Source organism: Peromyscus eremicus, chromosome 12, assembly GCF_949786415.1.
Source record: "Peromyscus eremicus chromosome 12, PerEre_H2_v1, whole genome shotgun sequence".
Lineage (NCBI taxonomy): Eukaryota > Metazoa > Chordata > Mammalia > Rodentia > Cricetidae > Peromyscus > Peromyscus eremicus.
The window spans coordinates 4,762,003-4,784,907 of record NC_081428.1 but is presented as its reverse complement, the minus strand read 5'-3'; the positions used below and the strand labels follow the sequence as shown (position 1 = coordinate 4,784,907).

The window sequence follows — 22,905 nt, the reverse complement described above, 5'->3', positions numbered from 1 at the left end:
AGCTCGCCCACACCTGTTAAACCTACTCCCAGGCTCTGTTCTCTAAAGCAAGCAGCCTGGAATCGGCTCTACAGTAGTTCGGTGTTAAGTAATCTCAAGTGCCAGTTCCGCAGAAGCAAGCATTTACATTTTGCAGAAAACGACGGCCTCCAGCCCACGAGCTCCAGCCCAAGAAAATTACGTAGCACTTGTTTTCCTCCTTTTGAGGGTTCCCCCCCCCAAAAAAAAAAATAGCTGCTTCAATCCGACTGCCACAAGTCCCGCTGACCCCTTACGGTTCCTTTGGGAGCAGGTCCCTGACACGCTCTGCTCCTGAGCCGTATCCCTGCTCCGGCGGGCGTGCGGGAGGAGGCGGACCCTTCGGGAACAGATGGCCCCTCCTCGGAGGGGAGGGACCGACTCCCAGGGCCTTGTTCTCGAGCAGTCGCAGCGCCGGGTCCCAGAACTTAGTCCTGCGCCACGGTTCTGACCACGCGTGGCCCGCTGCCCAGCCGGCCCAGCAAGCCGGTGATCCGCGTGTCCCTCCGAGATGTCGTCCTGCAGCCGCGTGGCGCTGGTGACCGGGGGTAACAAGGGCATCGGCTTCGCCATCACGCGTGACCTCTGTCGGAAGTTCTCGGGGGACGTGGTGCTCACGGCGCGGGACGAGGCGCGGGGCAAGGCTGCGGTGCAGCAGCTGCAGGCGGAGGGCCTGAGCCCGCGCTTCCACCAGTTGGACATCGATGACCCGCAGAGCATCCGCGCCCTGCGCGACTTTCTGCGCAGGGAGTACGGGGGACTTAACGTGCTGGTCAACAACGCGGGCATCGCCTTTAGAAGTAGGTGCGGGGTTCCAGGAGGAGGTGCCCGGGGTTCTACGAGGGTGCTGGGCAGCGAGCGTTGGCAACCCGGGAGGGCTGCGCCATGCCCTGTGGGTGCGCCCGGCTCACACCCTGCGAGGCGGGTTCCCGCGTGCGGTGACACGGGTGCCGGCCTGCCCAGGCGCCCCACTCCACGCCCAGCCTGCCCAGTCGGTCGGCGGCCTGTGCTGGCCTGTGCGCTGCCCGAGGCCCTCCTTGGAACTTTCAGCTGCGCCTGTTTGCAAGAAAACCGGCCTCCTGGGAGTGGGCCACGCCTTGCCAAGCTCATCAGCTTTCTGTCCCACGCACGAAGGCTTTTCTCAGAAAGGGGGTTTCCAAAAGCGGTTGGAGTTTTCGCTTCGCGTGGAACAAGGGCGCATTCATAGATGCCAGGGGACATCTGCTGAAGACAGGAAATGTGTCGCCCAGACACAATTAGCGCGCGCTGGCACGGTAGTGGGTTTCCTACGGGCTTTATTGGAGCGTTTTGAGAGGCTCTAGCGAAAAGGAAGCGAATCCCGCTTCCCTCCTCCTCCTGGGAGCTAAGGTTTGTTATCAAACATGCAAGTGTGCTTTTGAAAAGCATCTTCCTTAAGAGGGGAGGGAATCAAGATCATTTACTCTAACAAATGCTCAATTAGTAAAATTATCTATTTGTCACGTGCTGGGAGCAAAAACAAACAGGCCAGCTTCACTTAAAACGCTGGGAGAAGTGAGACTGACAAGAGGCGGAGACAATTGTGTAGCACAAGTCTCTATCCTGTTGGTCCTGAGCAGCCACAGGTGCGTTGCCTGAGACCAAAGGATACCCGCCACCAGCCTGCATTTGCAAACTCAGTCCTTGGACTTTCGAGAAGGGGAATCGAGAGTTCACCACCCCAGCAACCGTGAGCCACTGATGGAGGAGGGATTGTGAACGATGGCCCCGGAAGCTCCTGCTTCTGGAAGTGTGATCGATGCGATGCGATGCGATGCGATGCGATGCGATGCGATGCGATGCGATGCGATGCGATGCGATGCGATGCGATGCGATGCGATGCGATGCGATGCGATGCGATGCGATGCATATGTATATCTGAGCTCCAGCTGTCCACACAGAAACTGAGGTCTTACCACCTGCCGCATCAGAGCCTGCATTTCACCCAATCCCCAGGAACCACCTATGTGTATTCAAGCCTGAGATGGGAAAGCCCAACTAGGTGTTCTTAAAGTGTGGCATGAACACTGCTGATGAGAAACTTGGTGTGTGGACCAGAAAGTTCTTACCCTTTGCTCACAATAGCTTTAGAACTATTAACGTTTAGTTTAAAGATTGTAAGATTGTGTGTGTGTGTGTGTGTGTGTGTGTGTGTGTGTGTGTTTGCAGATGTGAGCATCACCATGCCCAGCAAGACTGTTCTAAATTTAGCTTACTTCTCCTTTAATTGTTATGTGATGGGATCCACCATCTCATAAGAGTTTCAGAGAGAAATGTAATTCCTTTTTTTTCTCTTATGCTTTTCAAAGTGGATGATCCAACACCCTTCGACCTTCAAGCTGAGACGACGCTGAAGACAAACTTTTTCGCCACCAGAAATGTCTGCACTGAGTTACTGCCCATAATGAAACCACATGGTAAGTCCAGCGTGGGACTGGTGTCCCTCAGGAAGCAGCCACAGGTCCCTCGGACAGGGCCACCTACAGGAATCACCCAGGGCTGCTATTTGTTCCTGAGTTGGGAATAGAGAACTGCCTTATTTTCTCAAAGTGTCTGGCTTCTCGATGGAGCCTTTAAGCTGTGGTTGTCAGAACTTGGTGGGACAGATCATGAGCTCAACCCTCCGACACGGGATGTAGCCTGTCCCCAAAGGTCTGTGATGTCTGAGAGTCCTCCCCTGATGTTGCAAGGATGAGCCCACCCCTGACTTGTCTAGCATTATGACAGTCCTTCTATTCCTTTCTTCTTGTGTAAAATTTCAGAAAACGTATGTGAAAGTTTTTATTCTAGATGTTGTAAACTGACTGAGAGAATCCAAAAGAAATGCTTTTTGATGGGAAACTACCTACCTCCAGCCTGTGAGGGTTCAATAGATTATTAATTTTCCCTCTAATATTTAATATGGTGATGTACACATGAGGACCATCTCATCCACAGATCCTGGAGCTGAGTTGGGATACCGAGATTAATTAACATTAATTAATTAAGCGTGGGAAATGGCAGCTGTGCTGGGGGAGGGGGCAGAACACTTCTCTGAGGATTTTCTTTTGCCAAGATTAGCTGTGATACTGAGGGGAAACCCTGTGGCTATTGTTTTTTAAATGTAATTTTTCAGAGCTAGAGAAACGGTTCAGCAGTTAAGAGCACTTGTCTTGCAGAAGACGTGGGTTCTGTTCCCATCACCCACATAGCTCACAGCCACCAGTAACTAGTTCCAGAGGATCCAACACCCTCTTCTGACTTCCTTGGGCACAAGGCATGCATTTGGTTCACATACGTACATGCAGGCAAAACACTCATACATAAGTAAATCTAAAACATTTTGAATGAGAATTAACTCAAGATACAAGAATTTTTCTTTCTCTGTTTTTGTTTGGTTGGCTGGTTTGGTGGGGGTTGTTGTGTTGAAACAGGATTTCACTCTATAGTCTTGTCTATCCTTGAATTTGCTGTGTAGACCAGGCTGGCCTTGAACTTCTGATGCCCCCTCCTACCTTTGCTTCCTGAATGCTAGGATTCTAGGGGTACACCACCACATCAGTTTAGCTGTAAGAAATTTTCAATCTGAAAAGTGTGATAAGAGATGAACTTGAATTCCTGCCCACCCACCTGTTCACTCCCAACCTGCAAGGTCACTCCTCCATCATTTTCTTAGGGGACAGGATCATAGAAAGTCTACAGGAACTCCATACCTGCAATCCCCAAACTCAGGAGCCTGAGATTCTAGAGGTCAACATGACCTCCACCATCTGATCAATACAATTCATTCTATTGAAATAAGAATTATAGCATCAGCCAGGCAGTGGTGGTGCTCACCTTTAATCCTAGCACTCAGGAGGCAGAGGCAGGCGGATCTCTGAGAGTTTGAGGCCAGCCTGGTCTACAGAGAGAGTTCGTGGACAGCCAAGGCTATAAAGAAACCCTTTCTTAAAAAAATTTATATATATATATATATATATATATATATATATATATATACACACACACACACACACACACACACACACACACACACACACACACACGTAGCATCAAATGTGAACCAGGCTATTTTGAAAGATAAAGGAAAGTCCTGTGGAGAGTGGGGCTTGGGGTTAACCCAGAGTGTAAGAACAAGAGGAACCATGTATTAATTAAGTTGGTGATTTCCTTCCCAAAGAGAAATCTGACTTATAGTATAGAAAGAATACTTGACTTTGCTAAAGGTATGGTCCCTGAGGGACACAGTGCTAACCGTCACGGCCTCTTACTTTCTATCTAGCTTTTAGCACATTACTTTTAAGAAGCAAGGGTCTTGCTTACTTGCTCAAGACAAAAATAATTGAAGTAACAATTAAGCCACGAGAGGGAGCTACTTGCCTGTTCTCTCTAAAAAGAGGCGGGCAGTGTTTCTGGATGCATGGAGACACACACCACCCCCCATCTGGTTATGAGGCTGACCTTTAATCAACCCCAGCGCCTCCCACACATGTACCCTCAGATCAAAGAGGACACCAGACAACTCCCCATCATAAGGATTAGAATTCCTCGAAGGCGTCCAGCAGCTCCGACAATTATTGTTTACTTTCTTCTTTGCCCTCCCTCCCTCCCTCCCTTCCTTCTGGGTAGACTCTGCAGACCTGAAACTGTTTAGCTGGACTTGAACTCATAGCAGTCCTCCTGCCTCAGCCCACTACGTGCTGGAATTATATTATGAACCCAAATGCCTCTTTAGTAGCTGTGAATTTTTGTCAATTCATGTTCATGAATCGGTTACTTAGCATGTTATGGTTAACTTAGATTAATGAAGTCAGAACCAGGGTGGGGAACGGGCCTCCCTCCTGTGTAGATGTGATCATCACTAGGCTGGTCACCCCGAGGCGTGGCCCCATTCTGGTTTAGGCACTTGGAGCTCAGGGATGGAGGGGCTGCCCGCAGCCCTAGCCAACCATGCAAACTTAGAGAACTGAGGAGGTTAATCCCGAAGGAGAAGGGCAGGGTCCCCTGGGATGAGGTGGTGAGGAGGTGGAGTAGTGTGTCGAAGGAAGAGGGGTTTTATAGAGAGCTGCCTGGTGCTTCTGTCACCTGACGAGATGACTTGGGACTAGGAAGTACATGGCTGGGTCTGGACTGGGGGATGGAGAGTTGAGGGGGGAGGGGAGGTAATAAGTGAAGCTTTCCTGTTATGGCAGCTGCTTAAAAAAACAAAACCACAATGGCAGCTAAAGGGTGTCTGCTCCTCCTGGATGGGGTCATCGCTCTGAACAAAGGAAGAGGCAGGTAGCTGACACTGGAAGGACTGAGGATTCCAATTTGCATAGGGCATCCCATCCTGATTGAGCAAGTTGTCAGGAGGCTGGCCCTGGCCTGTGAGTAGGATGTGTTTGCCAGGGGTGGTTTTTTTAACTATGGGGCTGTGGGTGGCCCCTGGGTCCCACATATGCTCCTGTGTCTTTGCTGTGAAAACATAAAACAGATGTGATCCCAAGGACTCCTTCCCTGATTCAGTATTTTAGTTCCCCTTTGGGTGGTCCTCAGCTGCCACAGACCTCCTACAAATCTAACATACCATCATCTTTAAAGCAAGGCCTCTTAAGCCTTTTCCATCCGTGACCTTTTTACTCTGAGGGAAATTTAATGCAACACCAGGAATATGAAATAGATATATAAACCAACATTTCTGATAATGAACCATCAAGACATTTATTTTTAAAACAATTCATTTAGAGCTGGGGATGTGGCTCAGTTGGTAGAGTGCTTCCCTAGCATGCATAAGGTCCTAGGTTCAATTCCTAGTAATGTGTTTACTGGATATGGTGGCATATGCCTGTATTCCAGAGGTGGAGGCAGGGGGATCTGGCCTAACTCTAATGTCTAATCCTAACCCTCAGCTATTTAAAGAGAGTTTGAAGCCAACCTAAGCTAATGAGAGACTATGGGGAGGTGGGGGCGGATATGAAGCCAGGTGGTGGAGCACACCTTTAACCCCAGCACTCTGGAGGCAGAGGCAGGCGGATCCCTGTGAGTTCGAGGCCAGCCTGGTCTACAGAGTGAGTTCCAGGACAGCCAAGGAAACGCAGAGAAGCCTTGTCTCAAAAAGGAAAAAAAACACACATAGAGTTTTACTATTTAAGATTAAGGCCAATTTGCATACTAATTAGATGCATGTGCTTCTTTATTTACATAGAAGTTTTGATCTTAGTTGAACATTTGATGCTGTAGGATGCAACATATCTTCAACATTTCCCAAAGTCAATTGGTATTTTGATTCTATAATCATTAGTGCCAAGAACACCTCTTCACATAAATACATATTACAAAATGGTGGAAGTATGTTGGGGCCATTTCAAAGGCAGTTGGAAATTCTATGCTAAGAATGCATTTTACTTTTTTTTTTTTTTTTTTTTTTTTTTTGGTTTTTCGAGACAGGGTTTCTCTGTGTAGCTTTGTGCCTTTCCTGGAACTCACTTGGTAGCCCAGGCTGGCCTCGAACTCACAGAGATCTGCCTGGCTCTGCCTCCGCATTTAACTAATTTTTATGAAACTTAAATCAGCAACTCCAGCAATAGTAGAATAGAATTGCTGTGGAATGAAAGCCTGGTGGCCAGTGGTAGAGATGTGTTTGTCCCCTTGGAATACACACACACACACACACACACACACACACACACACACACACACATACACGGGTGCATGGACTGTATGTCTTCTAGACTTGCTTTCTATTTTTATTTTTTGTTTAATTTATTTGGGGTGTCCACTCATGCACATACATACATGTTGTCTGTTGCAGGGAGAGTGGTGAACATCAGCAGTCTGCAGGGGTCACGGGCCCTTGAAAACTGCAGTGAAGAGCTTCAGGAAAGGTTCCGGTGTGACACACTCACAGAGGGAGACTTGGTCGACCTCATGAAAAAGTTTGTGGAGGACACAAAAAATGAGGTCCACGAGAGGGAAGGTTGGCCAGACTCGGCCTACGGGGTGTCCAAGCTGGGGGTGACAGTCCTTTCAAGAATCCTGGCCCGGCAGCTAGATGAAAAGAGGAAAGCAGACAGGATTCTGCTGAATGCCTGCTGCCCGGGATGGGTGAAGACCGACATGGCGAGGGACCAGGGCACCAGGACCGTGGAGGAGGGGGCTGAAACCCCCGTCTATCTGGCCCTCCTGCCTCCAGATGCCACGGAGCCTCAGGGCCAGCTAGTCCGTGACAAAGTCGTGCAAACGTGGTGACCGTCTGCTCTGGGACTTAGTGGTTTAATAAATGCTGGTTAGAGAGATGAGTGGAGGCTGATGTGCTTTGATTCTCTCTGCACGCTGAGAAGGAAGGTCCGCTCATACCTGTGTGGTTCCACAATCTAAATCTGAACAATTTGCTATGTCCAAACTCTTTTTGGTCCTTGACTTTTTTCAGCCAGTTACTTGTGCCTGCTTTGTTTTTCAAATTAAAAAAAAAGGGGGGGTTGTTTTTATTTTATGTATATATGCAAGTGTGTGTGTGTGTGTGTGTGTGTGTGTGTGTGTGTGTGTGTGCATGCCTGGTGCCCATAGAGGCCTGAAGAGGGTGTTGAATCCCCTGGAACTGGAGTTACTGGAGTTACAGGTGCTTGTAAAGGACCCTTTCAAAAGCAACAAGCACTCCTAACAACCAAGCCGTCTCTCCAGCCCCTCAGCCTGCTTTTATTTCACTGACTAACTCCAACGTCCGTTCAGCCAGGCTGTAGCTCCTACAACATTAATGGTCTCAGCGAGCTTCTGAGGAGCTTCCACAGCCAAGGGTCCCCCTGCAGCCACCCTCCAGGGTCCTGCTGCTGGTGGGGACTTAGCAAGGAAGCTCCCAACTTTACAGGCTCTGCTTAAACACAGGAAGTGGAGAAGTCACCTGCCTCTTTTCTGTTTCTGCTTCCTCTCCAGCCAATCCCAGCTTCCAGGGTGGAGCTGTGAGGCTTAGGAGACCCTTGTCAGCCGCAGCACACAGGAGAACACTGGATGGATGTGCTGCCCCTCCTCTGGATCCTCATGGTTGAGTGACAAGTGTAGGTGACTTGGTCTCCATCTAATAAAAGCAGGACTGGTTGAACTGGCTTAGGGCTAGAGCTGTGAATGGCCACACCCCAACCATGTGGTCAACCATGTGGTCAGAGGCACAGACCCAGGCAGGCCATAGAAAGAGGAAAAAAATAGGTCAACCCTCAAGAGGAGCATTTACAAAGTGGCGTGGGGACTAGTCCCCTTCCCAAGATGGCTCTTCCCTTGCCTCAGAGTTCCTGAGAGCATGGGCATCCAGGAGATGCTGCAAGATACTCTCATGTGCTTAGAGAAAATGATAATCAGGCTTAGAACCCAAAGGAGAGCAAAATCACGACCTAAAGACGTACCATTTACTAATTAGCCTGTGTGTCGTGCTGGTGTTTCCCAACATGGCTGTGTGACCGGTGTGGTAAGGCGGCGCTGTTGATGACGCTATCATTTTCCTTTTTGTTCTTTCAGGTTTTTTTTTTTTTTTTGAGGGGGGAGGGTGTAGCATACAAAAAAGGAAGTGTCATGGTGACATTGTGCACATATATACCATATTTTGTTCTTTATTATCTGTGTTTATTACTGTGGATATATGTTTGTGTGTGTGTTAATGCCATGTTACGAGTAAGTCATGACATCTGCATGCCACAGTATGTGTGTGGAGGCCAGAGGACAACTTTCAAGAATTGGTTCTCTCCGCCGTGGTTGCCGGGGATCTGAGGTCTTCAGGTTTGTATGACAAGTGCTCTTACCTTCTGAGTCATCTTGCCAGCCCAATTTTGGGAGTTTTATTTAAGATGGGGACTGTAAACAGAGACTTTTTTCTATCCCGCCCGGTCCTGGGCCACAGCCGTTTTCAAATAATCACTTACAGGCTTATATTACTTATAAATGTTTGGCCAATGGCTCAGGCTTATTACCAGCTAGCTCTTACATTTAAGTTAACCCATTTCTATTAGTCTTTGTATCGCAAAGTGGCCCATGGCCTACCAGTGCTCTGGCATCTTGCTCCTTTGGCGTCTGCCGAGTCTCTCCTGACTCCACTTCTTCATCTCCGTCTTCAGTTTCAATGTACCACCTAACCTTATTCTGCCTCACCACTGGCCAAACAGCTTTATTTATCAACCAATGAGAGCAACACATATTCACAGCGTACAGAAGACCTCCCACAGCAGGGGACTTGCTCTGTAGTCCAGGCCTAGAGCCATGTAGCCCAAACTTGTATCAGAGCCCTGCTCCAGCCTCTCGAGTGTGATGATTACAGGCGTGAGCTACCATACCCTGCATTTACTCTGTTTTCAAGTGAAGGTATAAAATCTTAGAGACCTTAATTCACTTGTCCTGGACCACACAGCTGTGGAAAACAAGGTATATCCAGGACTGCCTGAATCAAGTCCTTCGGTACCTGACACTGGGCCCATCTGGTTTCTATTAGAAGCCATGGTGTGGTGGTTTGAAAGAAAATGGCCCCCATAGAGAGTGGCACTATTAGGAGGTGTAGCTTTGTTGCAGTATGTGTGGCCTTTTTGGAGGAAGTGTGTCACTGTGGAAGCAGGCTTTCAGATCTCATATATGCTCATGCCACACCCAGTGTCTCAGTTCGCTTCCTGTTGTCTTTGGATCAAGATGTAGGACTCTCAACTCCCGCTCCAGCATGTCTGCCTGCACGCCAAAATGTCCCACCATGATGATAATGGACTAAACCTCTGAAACTGTAAGTGGTCACCTCAAATGTTTTCCTTTATAAGAGTTGCTGTGGTCATGGTGTCTCTTCACAACAATAGAAACCCTAAGACACATGGGTAACTCTGTTGATATAAAACTTAAGGGAGATTTCGGGGTCTCTGTGACCTTCACTGGCTGTAGAGAGACAAGCCATGGGAATTTATCTCAACACTCAATAGCCAGGTTCAAACCTCTGGTCTGAATGCTTTATTTTAGCCATATTTAAGCACAGTACAATTTTGTGAAAATTATTCTGGTAATAATTAATGCAATCCCATATGCAGAACAAATCATACATAAATCTCCTTGAGGAACAAAGTAAGCTAAATGTGGATCAGATGTGACTACACTGAAAAGCCCATAAAGATAGGTTGTATAGAACGACTGAGAAAAACAAAATTACCATAAGGGTCTGGGGGGCGTGTCCTGAGCTGGAGAAGTCTCTATCCACACAGACAGAGCAAAGGCTGGAAAGCAGGTCCGATTTAGCTTTCTGGGCAGATGACAGATGTTAGGTTCCTTCCTAACAGGAACTGAATCCAGAGGCTGCACATGGTAGGTAAGTAGTCCACTATTGAGCTCCATCTTCTGCCTCGATTATTTTTGTCTTTGTTTTTTTGTTTGTTTAAGACAGTATCCTGTTTTGCTACTTGTGGTTGTGATGAACACTAACCAACACCAACTTGGAGGAAGAGAGGACTAATTTGGTTACAGATTACAGCCCATCACTGGCAAAGCTGTGGTGGTGTGGATGAGAATGGTCCCCTTATGTAGGCTTATATATTTGAATACTTGGTCCCCAGTTGGTGGAACTGTTTGGGAAAGAGTAGGTGTGCATTGAGGTTTCAAAAGCCCACACCATTCCATTTCCTCCCTGCGCCCCGCCTCCTGTGCTGGTAGATTGGACATAAGCTCATCTACTGCTCCAGCGCCATGCCTGCCCGCCTACCCACCTGTCGCCATGCTCTCTGAGGTGACCGACTCGAATCCTCTCACACCGTGAGCCCCCCAGTTAAATACTTTTTTATAAATTGTCTTGGTCATGATGTTTAGTCGCAGCAACCGGAAAGTAACTAAGACAGAAGCCGAGGCAGGAACTCAAGCAGGGCAGAAAACTGGAGGCAGGAACTGAAGAAAAGACCTTGAAGGAACGATGCTTATTGGGCTTGCCCCCATGCCTTGCTCAGTCTGCTTTTTTATTTTACCTGCTCCGAGGTGGCTCCCCCCACAGTGAGCTGGGCCGCCCACATCAATCATTAACACCTTACACATGTGCCCACAGGTCAGTCTAATGGAGGCAATTCCTCAGTTGAGGCAGGGGCAGGTGGATCTCTGTGAATTCAAGGCCAGCCTGATCTACAGAGCGAGTTCCAGACCAGCCGGGCCTACACAGAGAAACCTTGTCTCAAAAAGCCAAGAAAAAAGAAAAAAGAAAGAAAAGAAAAGAGAAAACTGCTGCCAGTTGTCTGCCTGCTTTGTACAACTTCTACGACGAGAGTTCATCAAACCTTCGCTAGGAAGTTAATTTTCCTGAAATCAACATTTCCCTGTTAAATTGGCTCAAGTCTTTGCTTTTCCACTCCTTCCATTTTAAGACCACTCCTAGAACCCGTCACTAGAAGACCAGGGCCTTGTATCCAGCAAATGGATGGAATAAATGTTCGCAACCCAGCCCTCCACTCCCCCATCCCCCCTTTTTTTCTTTTTTCTTTTTTTTTTTTTTTTTGGTTTTTCAAGACAGGGTTTCTCTGTGTAGGTTTGGTTCCTTTCCTGGATCTCGCTCTGTAGACCAGGCTGGCCTCAAACTCACAGAGATCCAGCTGGCTCTGCCTCCCGAGTGCTGGGATTAAAGGCCTGTGCCACCACCACCCAGCAACCCAGACTTTTTTTTTTTTTTCTCTCCATGTGCTTTGGTGTTTTGCCTTCATGGATGTCTGTGTGAGGTTGTCAGATCTTCTCAAACTGGAGTTACAGACAGTTGTGAGCTGCCATGTGGATGCTGGGAACTGAACCCAAGTCCTCTGGAAGAGCAGCCAGTGCTCTTAACCACTGAGCCGTCTCTCCAGCCCCATTGTTTTGTTTTGTTTTTTCCCCCAGCATCCCAGATTTAACCATTAACATAACTCTTCCTATTTGGGGTTATCATTTGGGCTTTGCTTTTGTGGATTTTTTTTTAACATTTGTTTGTGTGTGATGTGTATGTCCATACCTGTACTACATTGTAAGTGTATGTGAGAAGGCAGTTTTTATGAGTTGGTTTTCTTCTCCTGGGATCAAACTCAGTCTTAGCAGCAAGCACCTTTACCTGCTTAGCCCACCTGGATACATCTATTTTGGAGTATGATACAAACTACATATATTTCTCCCAGAAATGTGTATCTATATTCACTGAACATTATAAACGATTACTAAATGGATTTGGATGGCGTCTTAGTTACTATCGCTGTGATGAAACACCACGACCAAAAGCAACTCAGGAAGGAAAGGGTTTATTTGGCTTACACTTCCACAGCACTGTTCATCACTGAGGGAAGTCGGGACAAGAACTCCCAACAGGACAGGAACCTGGAGGCAGAAACTGACACAGAGGCCACAGAGGGGAGGTGCTTACCGGCTTCTCATGGCTTGCTCAGTTGTTTTCTTAAAGAACCCAGGACCACCCGCCCAGAGCTGACCCCACCCACAATAGGCTGGGCCCTCCCCCATCAATCACTAATTGAGAAAATGCCGTACAACTGGATCTGATGGAGGCATTTTCTCAATTGAGGGTCCCTCCTTTCAGATGACTTTGGCTTGTGTCAAGTTGACATAAAACTGGCCAGCACAGATGGCTCCTTCTAAATGAACTGCCTAGCCCCAGAGCAGATCTAAAACCGAGGGACTCTGACGGGTTAAAAGGGGAAGAGGCCACCACTGAAATGACAACCTTAGATGGTAGGCAGCGCTGTTTCAGTTGGCTGGGAGCTGCGGCTGGAGTGATCCAGACGGGGTCAATGTCAGGGTGAGCCCTGCGAGCTCCCAGACCCCACCACTCTTCTTGATCCGTAGCTGTCAGGCCCATCCGGTTGGGTGAACCCGGAGATATTAACGTTCGAGGATGCAGAGACACCCTAACCCGGAGTCCCCCAGCCTTCAGCTCCTGGAGCTTGGGATTTTTCCTGCCTCCTCCCCGCGGTGGAGGATGTGGGTGTGGTCCTGACGCAAAGCCTGGGAACAGCCCTCCGTGGGACAAAGAAGCAGGGGCGGACGGCTCTGGGCAGGCCCTGACTGACGTCCTCTGTCCTTTGGTTGTGTCAGGAAAGCCCAGGGCTACCTGCCCATCCGTGGGAGGCTTGCAGGGCTGCATCGCGAGGCCACGCCCACCACGGGCAGCCCTGGGCCGCTTGGACGCTTAGTCTAGACCTCGCCCACACCGGCCTCTGACCCCAAGGCCCCGCCCCCAGAGGCCCCACCCACCAGCCGTCAAGCGGGGGGTCTCTAGGCACCCCCAGAGCCCCGCCTTGAGACGCGAGGCCCCGCCCACCCTGCCCAACCTCCTCTCACCCCGCCGCCAAGTCTCCGCCCTATGGGGGTCAGGGCCCGGCCCCATCCTGCATAGGCCACACCCACCCGCCACCAAGGCCCCGCCCACGCGACTAGATTCCCGCCCACGAGGGGAGAAGCACCACCATCAGGTCGAGGCCCCGCCCCTCCGACCCCGCTCATGCGCCAAGGTCACGGCTCCGCTCACCATGGTCCCCGCCTAGTCACCCCGAGGACCCCGCCCCTCGCCGAGGGCCTGCCTCCAGGTCCCGCCCCGTCCCGAGGCCCCGCCCCGCCCCCGAGGCCCCGCCTTCCGGCCCCACCCCCAGCCGCCTGGTCCCCTCCGGGAGTGGCGACCGAGGCTGGGCTGAGAGGTGCTGCGCTTCCTCCGCTCGCAGCCGTATCGCAGAGCCGCTGTCTCCCGCAGCCGACAGGCTCGCCACACGCCCGCCGCCGAGGTCCCCGGCCGCCGGTAAGTCTCGTCCCCGCCCGCGGGCCCGGGAGCGGCGGATGCGCAGGGCTCGGGCGGCGGCGCGTCTGCTGCACTGCGGGTACGGCCGCGCGTGGGTGTGGGCTTCAGCCCCGGCCTTCCGCGCCTGGGCAGGGTCCCTGCGAGCAAGTGGAGGTCGGACGGCCACCCGTCTCCGCCTCGCCGGCCCAGGGCGGTTCTAGAAGGTCAGCCTGGGTCGGGCAGGGCTTCCCGGTTCCCCGATGGGGTCCCAGCTTCCGTGCGGGTGCACCAGCCAGCCTGGCTCTGCGCCGGAGGATTAGCAGCCGCCGAGGAGGTTCTCACCCGGTGACAGCAGCCTCCCTCTCGGGAGACCTGTGTAGGGTTGTTTGTTGAGGACACCCCACATTTAAAAGCTATTGCTGTGAGGTGTCAGGTGTCTGCTTTTTTTTCTTTTTTTTCTAGTGCCATTTGATCTCGCTCTGAAAGAACGAAGTCAAAACTGGGCCAGTTGGTGAAGAGGGTTGATGTGCTGTAGACGCAGGGACATCATCGACAGGTAATGGGAAGGCCGCTTGCTGGTTCTCGGTTTTTACCGTGTTCATCCGACTCCTTCCTTGTGAGAGTATTTACAATCGACTTCCGGATCTAGCAGATGGTTTGGGGTTTTCGTATGAGCTACGAAATTAGGAATGGGTAATGTGAGAGAGCTCCTCTGACGCTTTCTGTTGTGAGGTTGATGACTTGGGTGCGTACACCTGTTCCTCTGTGTATAGACGTAGCATATATATTTTATATATATAATATAGCTTACTTAGCACTATCAGTTTACTGAACTTCTGCATCTCACCAAGGTGTCCAGCATAGCTGCACGATAGAGGTTGACCTGGTCATTCTTTGCACTGGTATAACAGAGATTCCTGCTGAACTGAGCCTGAATCCTACGTATACCTCTAATTCCTAATATTCCCATCTTTCGGCTGGCACATCCCTCATGGAACTCCAGTGTGTTTCATAAGTGAGAGGTGTATTGAGCAGACACAGACGCTGTGTAGTTTTGTAATTCCCCATGCCCCATGTTTTGAAGGTGTTTCAACAGCTTGCATGAATAACTTCCAAGCTTCTTAGCCATACTGTTATTACCAGCTAGCACTTTCTTCCAGCATCAGACCATAACAGAGAACTGCACCTGCGGCCTTCATCCCTGGCTGAGAGCCTCCTTGCCGGGAGCAGCCAGGCACCCGTGTCCTGAACACTGATCTTATCAGTGGTGGCTCTCTTCCTGGTAACACAAGAGTCCACACCTGTGGACCTTGAGGACATGTCTGTTGATAGTTGGACTTCCTCTTCTCTTTCTTTTTCTTGTCTGACTCTGTGTGTGTGTGTGTGTGTGTGTGTGTGTGTGTGTGTGTGTGTGTGTGTGTGTGTTGGGGGCAAATGTGTGGGTTTCATTTCTCAGGAAGGCCATCCATTTTATTTTGAGGCAAAGTCTCTCCTTAAGCCTGGAGCTCAGGTTGTGTTGGGCTTCTGGACAGAGAGCTCCGGTGCCTGGGTCACAAGAGTGTGCCCCACCATATCTGGGGGTGGAATTCAGATCCTCAGCGCTTTCCTGACTCCAGCCCACCCTTGGTCACCGTATGCCAAATTCAGCTGCAACATTTTAAGTAATTCCTCTGTTAGTCCTGCCCAAGTTTCTTTCCCTGGTTCTGGGACACTTAATAAGAAAGCTGAGCCGGGCGGTGGTGGCGCACGCCTTTAATCCCAGCACTCGGGAGGCAGAGCCAGGCGGATCTCTGTGAGTTCGAGGTCAGCCTGGGCTACCAAGTGAGTTCCAGGAAAGGCGCAAAGCTACACAGAGAAACCCTGTCTCGAAAAACCAAAAAAAAAAAAAAAAAAAAAAAAGAAAAGAAGAAAGCCGTACATAGGGTATTTCAGGACTGAAGTTATGTCGGAGTTCAGACTGGAAATTCCTTAGAGAAAAAAAGAGGGGGTATACTCAGCTATAGGAACTTCATAGACTTGATTTGGTAAAATAAGCCGCTGCCTCAGTTGGGCACCTTTTCACTCTGATTTCACCAAGTGTGAAGCTTGTTATTTCAGAAAAAGCTTACAGGTCCTCCTGAGAGTGGGTTTTGCGGATTCATTTGCGTAGTGCAGCGCAGAGGCTCTGTGGTAGGATGAGTCTGTCTTGGAACGTGCTCCATGCAGTGTGAAGGGAGCAGAGAGGGGCGCCTTGGAGACTGGCGTTAGTGTAGGGAGTGTTCACTTACGCCACAGGAGGATTCTGGGAGTGCTGTGTGAGAACATGGGACAGGAGAAGAATGAGAGTGGGTGGGAGACTCTGGACACCTGCAGGGGCCAGGGGGCTTGCACCTCAGGACAGAGGGACAAGGCAGAGCCAGCAGGACTTGGGTTGAGTGTGGCAGGCCAAGGGAAGGAAGAGTCTAGAGGAGCATGTCTGGCCCACAGAGGGGGCACCTTCTATAGAATGGGAAGATGAGGGAAGAGTGTGCTGAGTGGATGGAATTCAGTTAGGTTAGCTTAAAAAAAGTGTTAATTTGGGTATAATTTACAGACTGCAAAATTCACCAAGTGTATAATTCAGCGATTTTCAGTAGATTTACAGAGTTGAGTAACAGTCGCCATAACCACATTTCAGTGACCTCAAATGACCCTATCTTTGTCTGTTTCTGGTCTGCCCCAGGCAACCACTAACCTGCTGACATTACGAGAGACTTGCACACCTGGGGTATTTTATACAAATGAAGTCATACAATATATGATCTTGCTTGGCTGACCATTTCCACTAAGCTTATACTTTCTTTCTCTTCCCTGCACCCCGCAGCATCTCATGTCCCCCTCCCTCAGTCTACCTATGTCTGTCTGTCTCCATCTGTCATGAGCCCCGGGATCTCATGTGTCTTAGGTGGGTCTTGAACTCACTGTGTCTCTGAGGATAACCTCGAACTCCTAATGCTCTTGCCTCACTGCCTAGTGCTGTGATTATAGGCATGCTCACCATGTCTAGCCCAGAGTCAGGTTGCCAGGCTCCTGTAATAAGTACTTTTCCCTCCTGAGCCATCAAGCCGGCTCTCTTACTTGGTTTTTGTGGAGAATATTTCCAGTACCCTAGTCTAGTTGTAGAGGATTGAACTGCTAAGTGGATCCTTCAGATTGAAAGCACTCCCTTAGGTTTGTAATGGGAGGGGCCTTTTGCATTCAGAATGACCAGCCAGCAGTAAGATGTAATTTTGCTGGTTTCTCTCCTGGAATTAATTTTGTCCGTTAGACAGGTCCTAGCATCCTTCTTCTTTCTGCCTAGTGCACTTGTGTCCCTCAGAATCCAGGAGGGTGGGAACTCTTTATCTTTACTTACATACTGCCTGGTCTGGGAGCCTTGCTAAATATTTGAATTGGATTGCCTAGTGAGGTTGTGGACACAGGTCTCTCGTTTGTAACTCGGAGTTGGGAAGGATTTCTGCCTGGGAGCGGCTCCCTCATGTCCTTTTCTGATTTCGCCTTTAGAGCCCTCCTTCAGTGTGAGAATGTACGATGGACCCAGAGGAGCAGGAGCTGCTAAGCGATTACAGATACAGAAGTTACTCCTCAGTGATCGAAAAGGCTTTAAGAAACTTCGAGTCCTCCAGTGAATGGGCGGATCTCATATCTTCACTGGGCAAACTCAACAAGGTACCGGGCCATTTCCTGTTTGGAAGGTGTGGAGGTGGGGACGGAGTTGTCTTTTTGTTATGGTAAGGAATTTGTGAAGGTTAGAACATCTAGAAAAACAGAAGAGAGAGGACAGCCAGAGATTCTGTACCTCAGACTTAGCATGCTTAGCACAGGTCACCGCATAGCACTCTTCCAGCATCTGTCGAGCACAGAATTTGTTGTGTTGGGTTTTTATAGCATTGATACAGTGGAATGGCCTTTTCTTTTTTTCTTTTCTTTGGTTTTTTTGAGACAAGGTTTCTCTGTGTAGCCCTGGCTGTCCTGGAAACTCACTCTGTAGAACAAGCTGGCCTCAAACTCAGAGATCTACCTGCTCCTGCCTCCCAAGTGCTGGATTAAAGGTGTGCGCCACCACACTTTACCACACTACACCTGTGGGTAGCCTTTTCTCAATAAGTCTATGTACTGACAATTTAAAATCGTCAGCCTAGTTATTGAAAGATTATTCCGTGTCTGCTGAGGGTTTTTCTGTTTCTTTTGTGCTCTACTTTTTAGGCCCTTTTGTTACTAACTGGTAACTTCTAGAAGAATAGAAAGTAAACTAATAGTGTGAGTTTGTATATGAGTGTGTGTGCATGTGAGTATATGAGTGTGTGAGAGTGAGTGTGTGTGTGTGTGTGTGTGTGTGTGTGTGTGTGTGTGTGTCTGGGTGTGGAGACTGGGTTATGGTCTGGGAAGACCCAAGTGGATCAAATGGGGCTCCGGTGGTCTCTGTGTGACTCTCCTGTCCTGCCCAAAGGGAGGACACCACAGGGATCCTTAGGCACACTGTGACCATTGTGGTGCACAGTAGAGAACTCTCAGGCTGTCTGGCCAGCACTCGGGTTGGAGCATGAGTGTCAGATGGAAGTCGGAGGATTCCCCCTCCATCTCTATTCTGCATGTCAGGGAGCCCCAGAAAGCCCCGCTGAGGAGAGAGAGTGCCTCCCTTTATTTTCCAGGAACAGGGGTAGGGGTGTGGTGGAGAATGGGGCAGCTGTGTGTCCCCCTCCCCGTGTACCCACCTTAACACTCTCACTCCGGGGCCAGAAAGCAGCTCCCAAAGTGCCTGCCTGGCTGGCCTAAGGCCCTGGGCTCAGTTCCCAGCGTAGGGTGGGGGTGGGGCAAGCGGCTCAGCCTGGCAGATGGCTGTCGGGCTTGGGGAGAGATAGGAGGTTGCAGCCCATTGGCCAGGAAAGGCCTGGCTTCCTTCAAGGCACATCTACTTGGAAATGTCACAGGCAGGTAAGTGCTCAATAGGATTGACAAATTATACTCCCGAGGTTTTTTGAGGTGATACTGGAGCCTGAGGTTCCTTGGTTGGACAGCCCCAGCCCAGGAATACTCAGGGCGGGTGGGGAGGTGAACACTTAGGGACTCCCAGAGACTGGTTAAAGGGGCGGGGGGGGGGGGGCACACCCAGGCACATTGGAGTCCTGCCAGATGCTTTACTACTCAGTCCCTGACTTACCAGGTGTCCAAGCACTGGGCTTCCAGCACGGGGACGTGGAGAAGACCAGAAGCTGAAGGCTCCTGCCGCAAGTACAGGATGAGTTCAAAGCCAGCCTGAGCTATTGTGGCTGTGTCAAAACAAAGGAAAGACAGAAAGAACACTGAGCTCTGTGTGTGTGTGTGTGTGTGTGTGTGTGCGCGCGCGCGTGCGTGTGTGTGTGTGTGTGTGTGTGTGTGTGTGCATGCATGCATGCGTGTGTGCGTGCGTGCCTGCGTGCACGCATGCATGCAGATATGTCACGGTAACAGGAGCTTGAGGAGCTGGTCACATGGCATCTGCACTTAATTAGCAGAGAGGTGAACACTGACACTCAGTTCACTTTCTCCTTCAGTCCAGGACCTCAGGAGTGGAACCACCTACATTTAGGGAGGGTGGGTCTTCCCCCCTTAGTTATCTTACTGTACATACAGTTAACAGTATTAACCGTCACGTCTAGTAGAGCTAATGCTCGTATAGCAGTCCGAAAGAAATGGGTTTCTTTAACAGACTCTCCTGCAGGAGAGGGCTGACATTCTCGGATGCATTTCAGGTGAGGGAACAGAATCCTGGAGAGCTAATCTATTACTGTGGGTGCAGCTAAGGCACCCTGGGGCTCTGTCTTCCTGCTATAGTCCTGGTGTCCAGGGCTGTCATGGGTGCTGGATGGACAGTGTCTTGGACGCTTTGAAGGGCTTGATTCCTAAGTACAACCCGTAGCGAGCGTTACTTTTGTTGCTTGTCCTGTTGTTGTGGGAGCAGATTCTGAGACATGGAGGTGTGGAAGGGCTCCTCCGGAAACACACCTGGCCCAGGCTATAGCCCTGAGTGGAGTGGAGCTGGAGTGGCAGGTCCCGTCACCCTGCTGGACTTGTCTCGTCTACACGGTCCCCAGCAAATGGTAGAAACTGAGTCATTCCTCCTTTCTGGGAAGGACTGAGTGCAGCTCTTAACACTTTATTTTCCTAAGGATTGTTCCCTGATAGGACCCCTGTTTGTGGTATTGCACTGGATAAAGGTTTGATTTAAAAGGTTACTTCTTCTACAGATTTTTACCCAAGGTATCCCACCCTGTCCTTTGGGCATTATTGCTTAACACCACCAACAACAACAACCCACCCCCACCAAAAACAAGGTCCTATGTTTCACAGTTAGCCTGGCACTAGCCTCTCTGCCTACCCTCCACCTCCACCCCCACGACGGTGCATCTGTGTATGTGGTGATGGCGTTGAACCGTGTGTGGCAGCTGAGCTGCAGCCCTGGCCCTTTGTTCTCTGCTGCTGTAATTAGGCAGTGGGTCAGAGCGTCCAGCCTGAAGGATTTGCAAGACTTCAGTGGGACAAGGGTGCCAGAGTAAGACTGTCCTCAGCTCTGCCTTCCGTAGCTGACGTTCACTGAGAACTTCTGTGTGTTAAGGACTCGCTGTGCCGTGTTGTGTTGTACCTGTAACACACCCCAGGCCTGGTGGTGCTGGCCTGCCGTTCTAGCTATTGGGAGGCTGAGAAAGGAGTGTGGCAAATACAAGGCCTGGCTGGGCTACAGAGTGAGTTCAAGGCCAGCCTGGGCAAGGCGAGACACTGTCTCAAAGTAAAAAGTAAAAAGAGGGTTTCAGGTACAGCTCTGTGGTGGATCTCTTGCCTGGCGTGTGAGGTATGGGTTCAATCCCCAGTATTGTAGCATAGAATAAAATAAAAAGCTACTAGTAAAATAAGTTGACATCCAGCTCTGACCACGCCCCTGCACAGGCTCAGCCCACGTGCCTGACCCCCAGAGCTATGCTGTTGTTAGTCTTTTCCTATGTCTTCTTGCCGAAGTCTATGCAGTTTATATATGGAGGATGAGTTGTGCCTTCTCGTGGCCAAGGAGCCCCACTCCGTTGCCCAGGTGAGGCCAGTGCGATTTCTTTGCCAGTAGCTATTGACTAACTCGTTCAGATCAAGTAGCTGTTAGTGGCTGTTGTGTGTTGCACTGTACTTATCAAAATCCTCACTCTGGGTCCTCAGAATGTAACTGTATCTGCAAATAAATAAACTCTTTACAGAGCTGATCAAGCTGAAGTGAAGTTATTAGTGATGGCTGGAACCCACTGTGTAAGGTATCCTTATGATAAAGGGGCATGTTTTCTTGGGGTTTTTTTGGTTTTTTTTTTTTTTTTTTTTTTTTTGAGACAAGGTCTCACAATGTATCCCTAGCCTGAAACTTGCTATATAAACCAGGCTACCCTCGAACTCATAGAGGTCCACCTGCCTCTACCTCCCAAGAGTGGAAGTAAAGGTGAGCACCATCACAGAAAGGGGACATTTGAGCCAGGCCTGGTGGCTCAGGCTTGTAATCCCAGCTACTCAGGAGGCTGAGGCAGGAGGACAGCAGGTCTGAAGGCCACCTGGACTAGAGAGAGAGTCTGATGCCAGGCTGGGCAAGTTTGTGAGACTTTGACCTGATAAATTAGAGAGAGGGCCAGAGGGCTGTGACTTAGCGGTAGGACATTTGCCCACCATGCGTTAGGCTCCAGGCTCAGCCCCCAGTTCTGCGGAAAAAGGAGGAGACTTGGACACAGACAGGCATGTATGGATAAGTGACACCATGTGTGACGAGAACAGGACCGTGCCGTCTAGGGAACACCACGGACCAGCAGACTGTGAGAGCAGCTGGGATGTGGGGGCCGATTATCGTCAGCTCTCATGAGGAGCCGGTGTGCTGAGCCCTGAAGTGTGAGTGGACAGTGCCTTCAGCTCCTCTGTGTCACAGTTTAAGTCACTTTGTGAGCCCAGCTGTATCTGTTAGAGCAGGTTCGTCAGAGGACGCCAGATGCCACAGTAGACTGAACATCTGGGTGCCGGGCTGTGGCAGGAACACAGAACCCCTGTTCACGTGGAAGATGAGGCTTTAATGGTGGGACAGCAACCAGCGTGACATTGAGTCTTGAGCGCTAGGAGGGAAAATTAAATGTGGGACGTGGTGGGGAAGGGGGACGGTGATGGTTTTTAGACAGAGGTGGCTTTCTGCTGACATGACATTCGAGCAGAGGCCTGAGTGAGCGGGCAGGGAGGCTGTCTGTGATTGAAGGCCTGAGTCCAAGGCACAGTGAAGTATGGCTGCTTTAGAGACAGAGAGAGTGACAGAGAAAAGGGGAGTCCTAGGATTAAGTCCTTCAGTTGTGGGGAGCAACAGGGTTTTTATAGCGAGGGAAAGGAGGAGTTGGGCAGGAAGACAGCTGCTGGGCGGGGATTGGTTAGCAAAACCAATAACTGTGGTGGCATCTGACAGAGACCATCAGATGTCCTGGGGAATCCCAATCTAAAGAAAATTCCTTTGGTAGTTAATACTTTAACCAGCTAGGTGGGAGCATTTCTTCTGTAGTCTGGAGACAGGGTCTTGCTGTGTAGCCCAGGCTAGCCTTGATCTTACAATCCTCCTTGCTCAAGCCCCTGGGTACTGGGACTGAATGTGTGTACCACTGTGCCTGGCTCTAGGTGTGGATTCTCTTTAGCGGAATTAGGGAGAAGCGGGAAGCGGCGGTGGTGGTGGTGGTGGTGGTAAAGGGGCAGCCCTGTCACAGCCTGGATGTCCCCTGGGCGTCACTATGTCCTGATTGTCCTCTCTTTAAGTGTTGTAGGCAGCGGAAGCAGAGTTCTCCTGCTGAGACCTCTGCTCGGGTGAAGCCAGGACTCTTGGCTTTAGGGCAGAAGAGAATTTCAGGATGAATCTGTGTGTAGCTGGGCAGGGCTTAAGAAAAGGTTTTGAAGAGATTTCAGCGGGGCGTTAGAGAGAACAAGAGGCTGAAGAAAACGAGTTTGTCCCCCTGAGTGAGTTGGTGAGCTTCTCGAGAGAAGGCTATGTTCAGGTGTCATGGTGATGGCTGCATGTGTTCCACAGGTTTCTAAGGAGTTCTTTTTATTTTCCTTCTTAGGAAATGGGATCTGAGGGTGGTTCCTGAGGTGTGTTGGACAGGATTGAGGTCTGATAGACAAAAATCTGA

The 22,905-nt window shown here is 50.0% G+C and overlaps 2 protein-coding genes across 2 annotated transcripts in view; both read left to right on the top strand.

The window, feature by feature from the left end:
* The first annotated feature begins 434 nt into the window (after window positions 1-434).
* On the top strand, window positions 435-7,292 carry Cbr3 (carbonyl reductase 3). The gene is made up of 3 exons (XM_059277294.1): window positions 435-818; window positions 2,346-2,453; window positions 6,809-7,292. Exons 1-3 carry the CDS (start codon window positions 530-532, stop codon window positions 7,243-7,245), a joined length of 834 nt encoding a protein of 277 aa, XP_059133277.1. The 5' UTR covers window positions 435-529; the 3' UTR covers window positions 7,246-7,292.
* A 6,322-nt stretch (window positions 7,293-13,614) lies between these two features.
* Window positions 13,615-22,905, top strand: part of Dop1b (DOP1 leucine zipper like protein B) — a 106,636-nt gene continuing 97,345 nt past the window's right edge. The window contains exons 1-3 of the mRNA XM_059277668.1: window positions 13,615-13,750; window positions 14,192-14,285; window positions 17,252-17,416. Of these exons, the coding sequence (XP_059133651.1) occupies window positions 17,279-17,416 (138 nt within the window). The 5' untranslated portion in view covers window positions 13,615-13,750; window positions 14,192-14,285; window positions 17,252-17,278. The remainder of the gene's footprint in view (window positions 13,751-14,191; window positions 14,286-17,251; window positions 17,417-22,905) is intronic.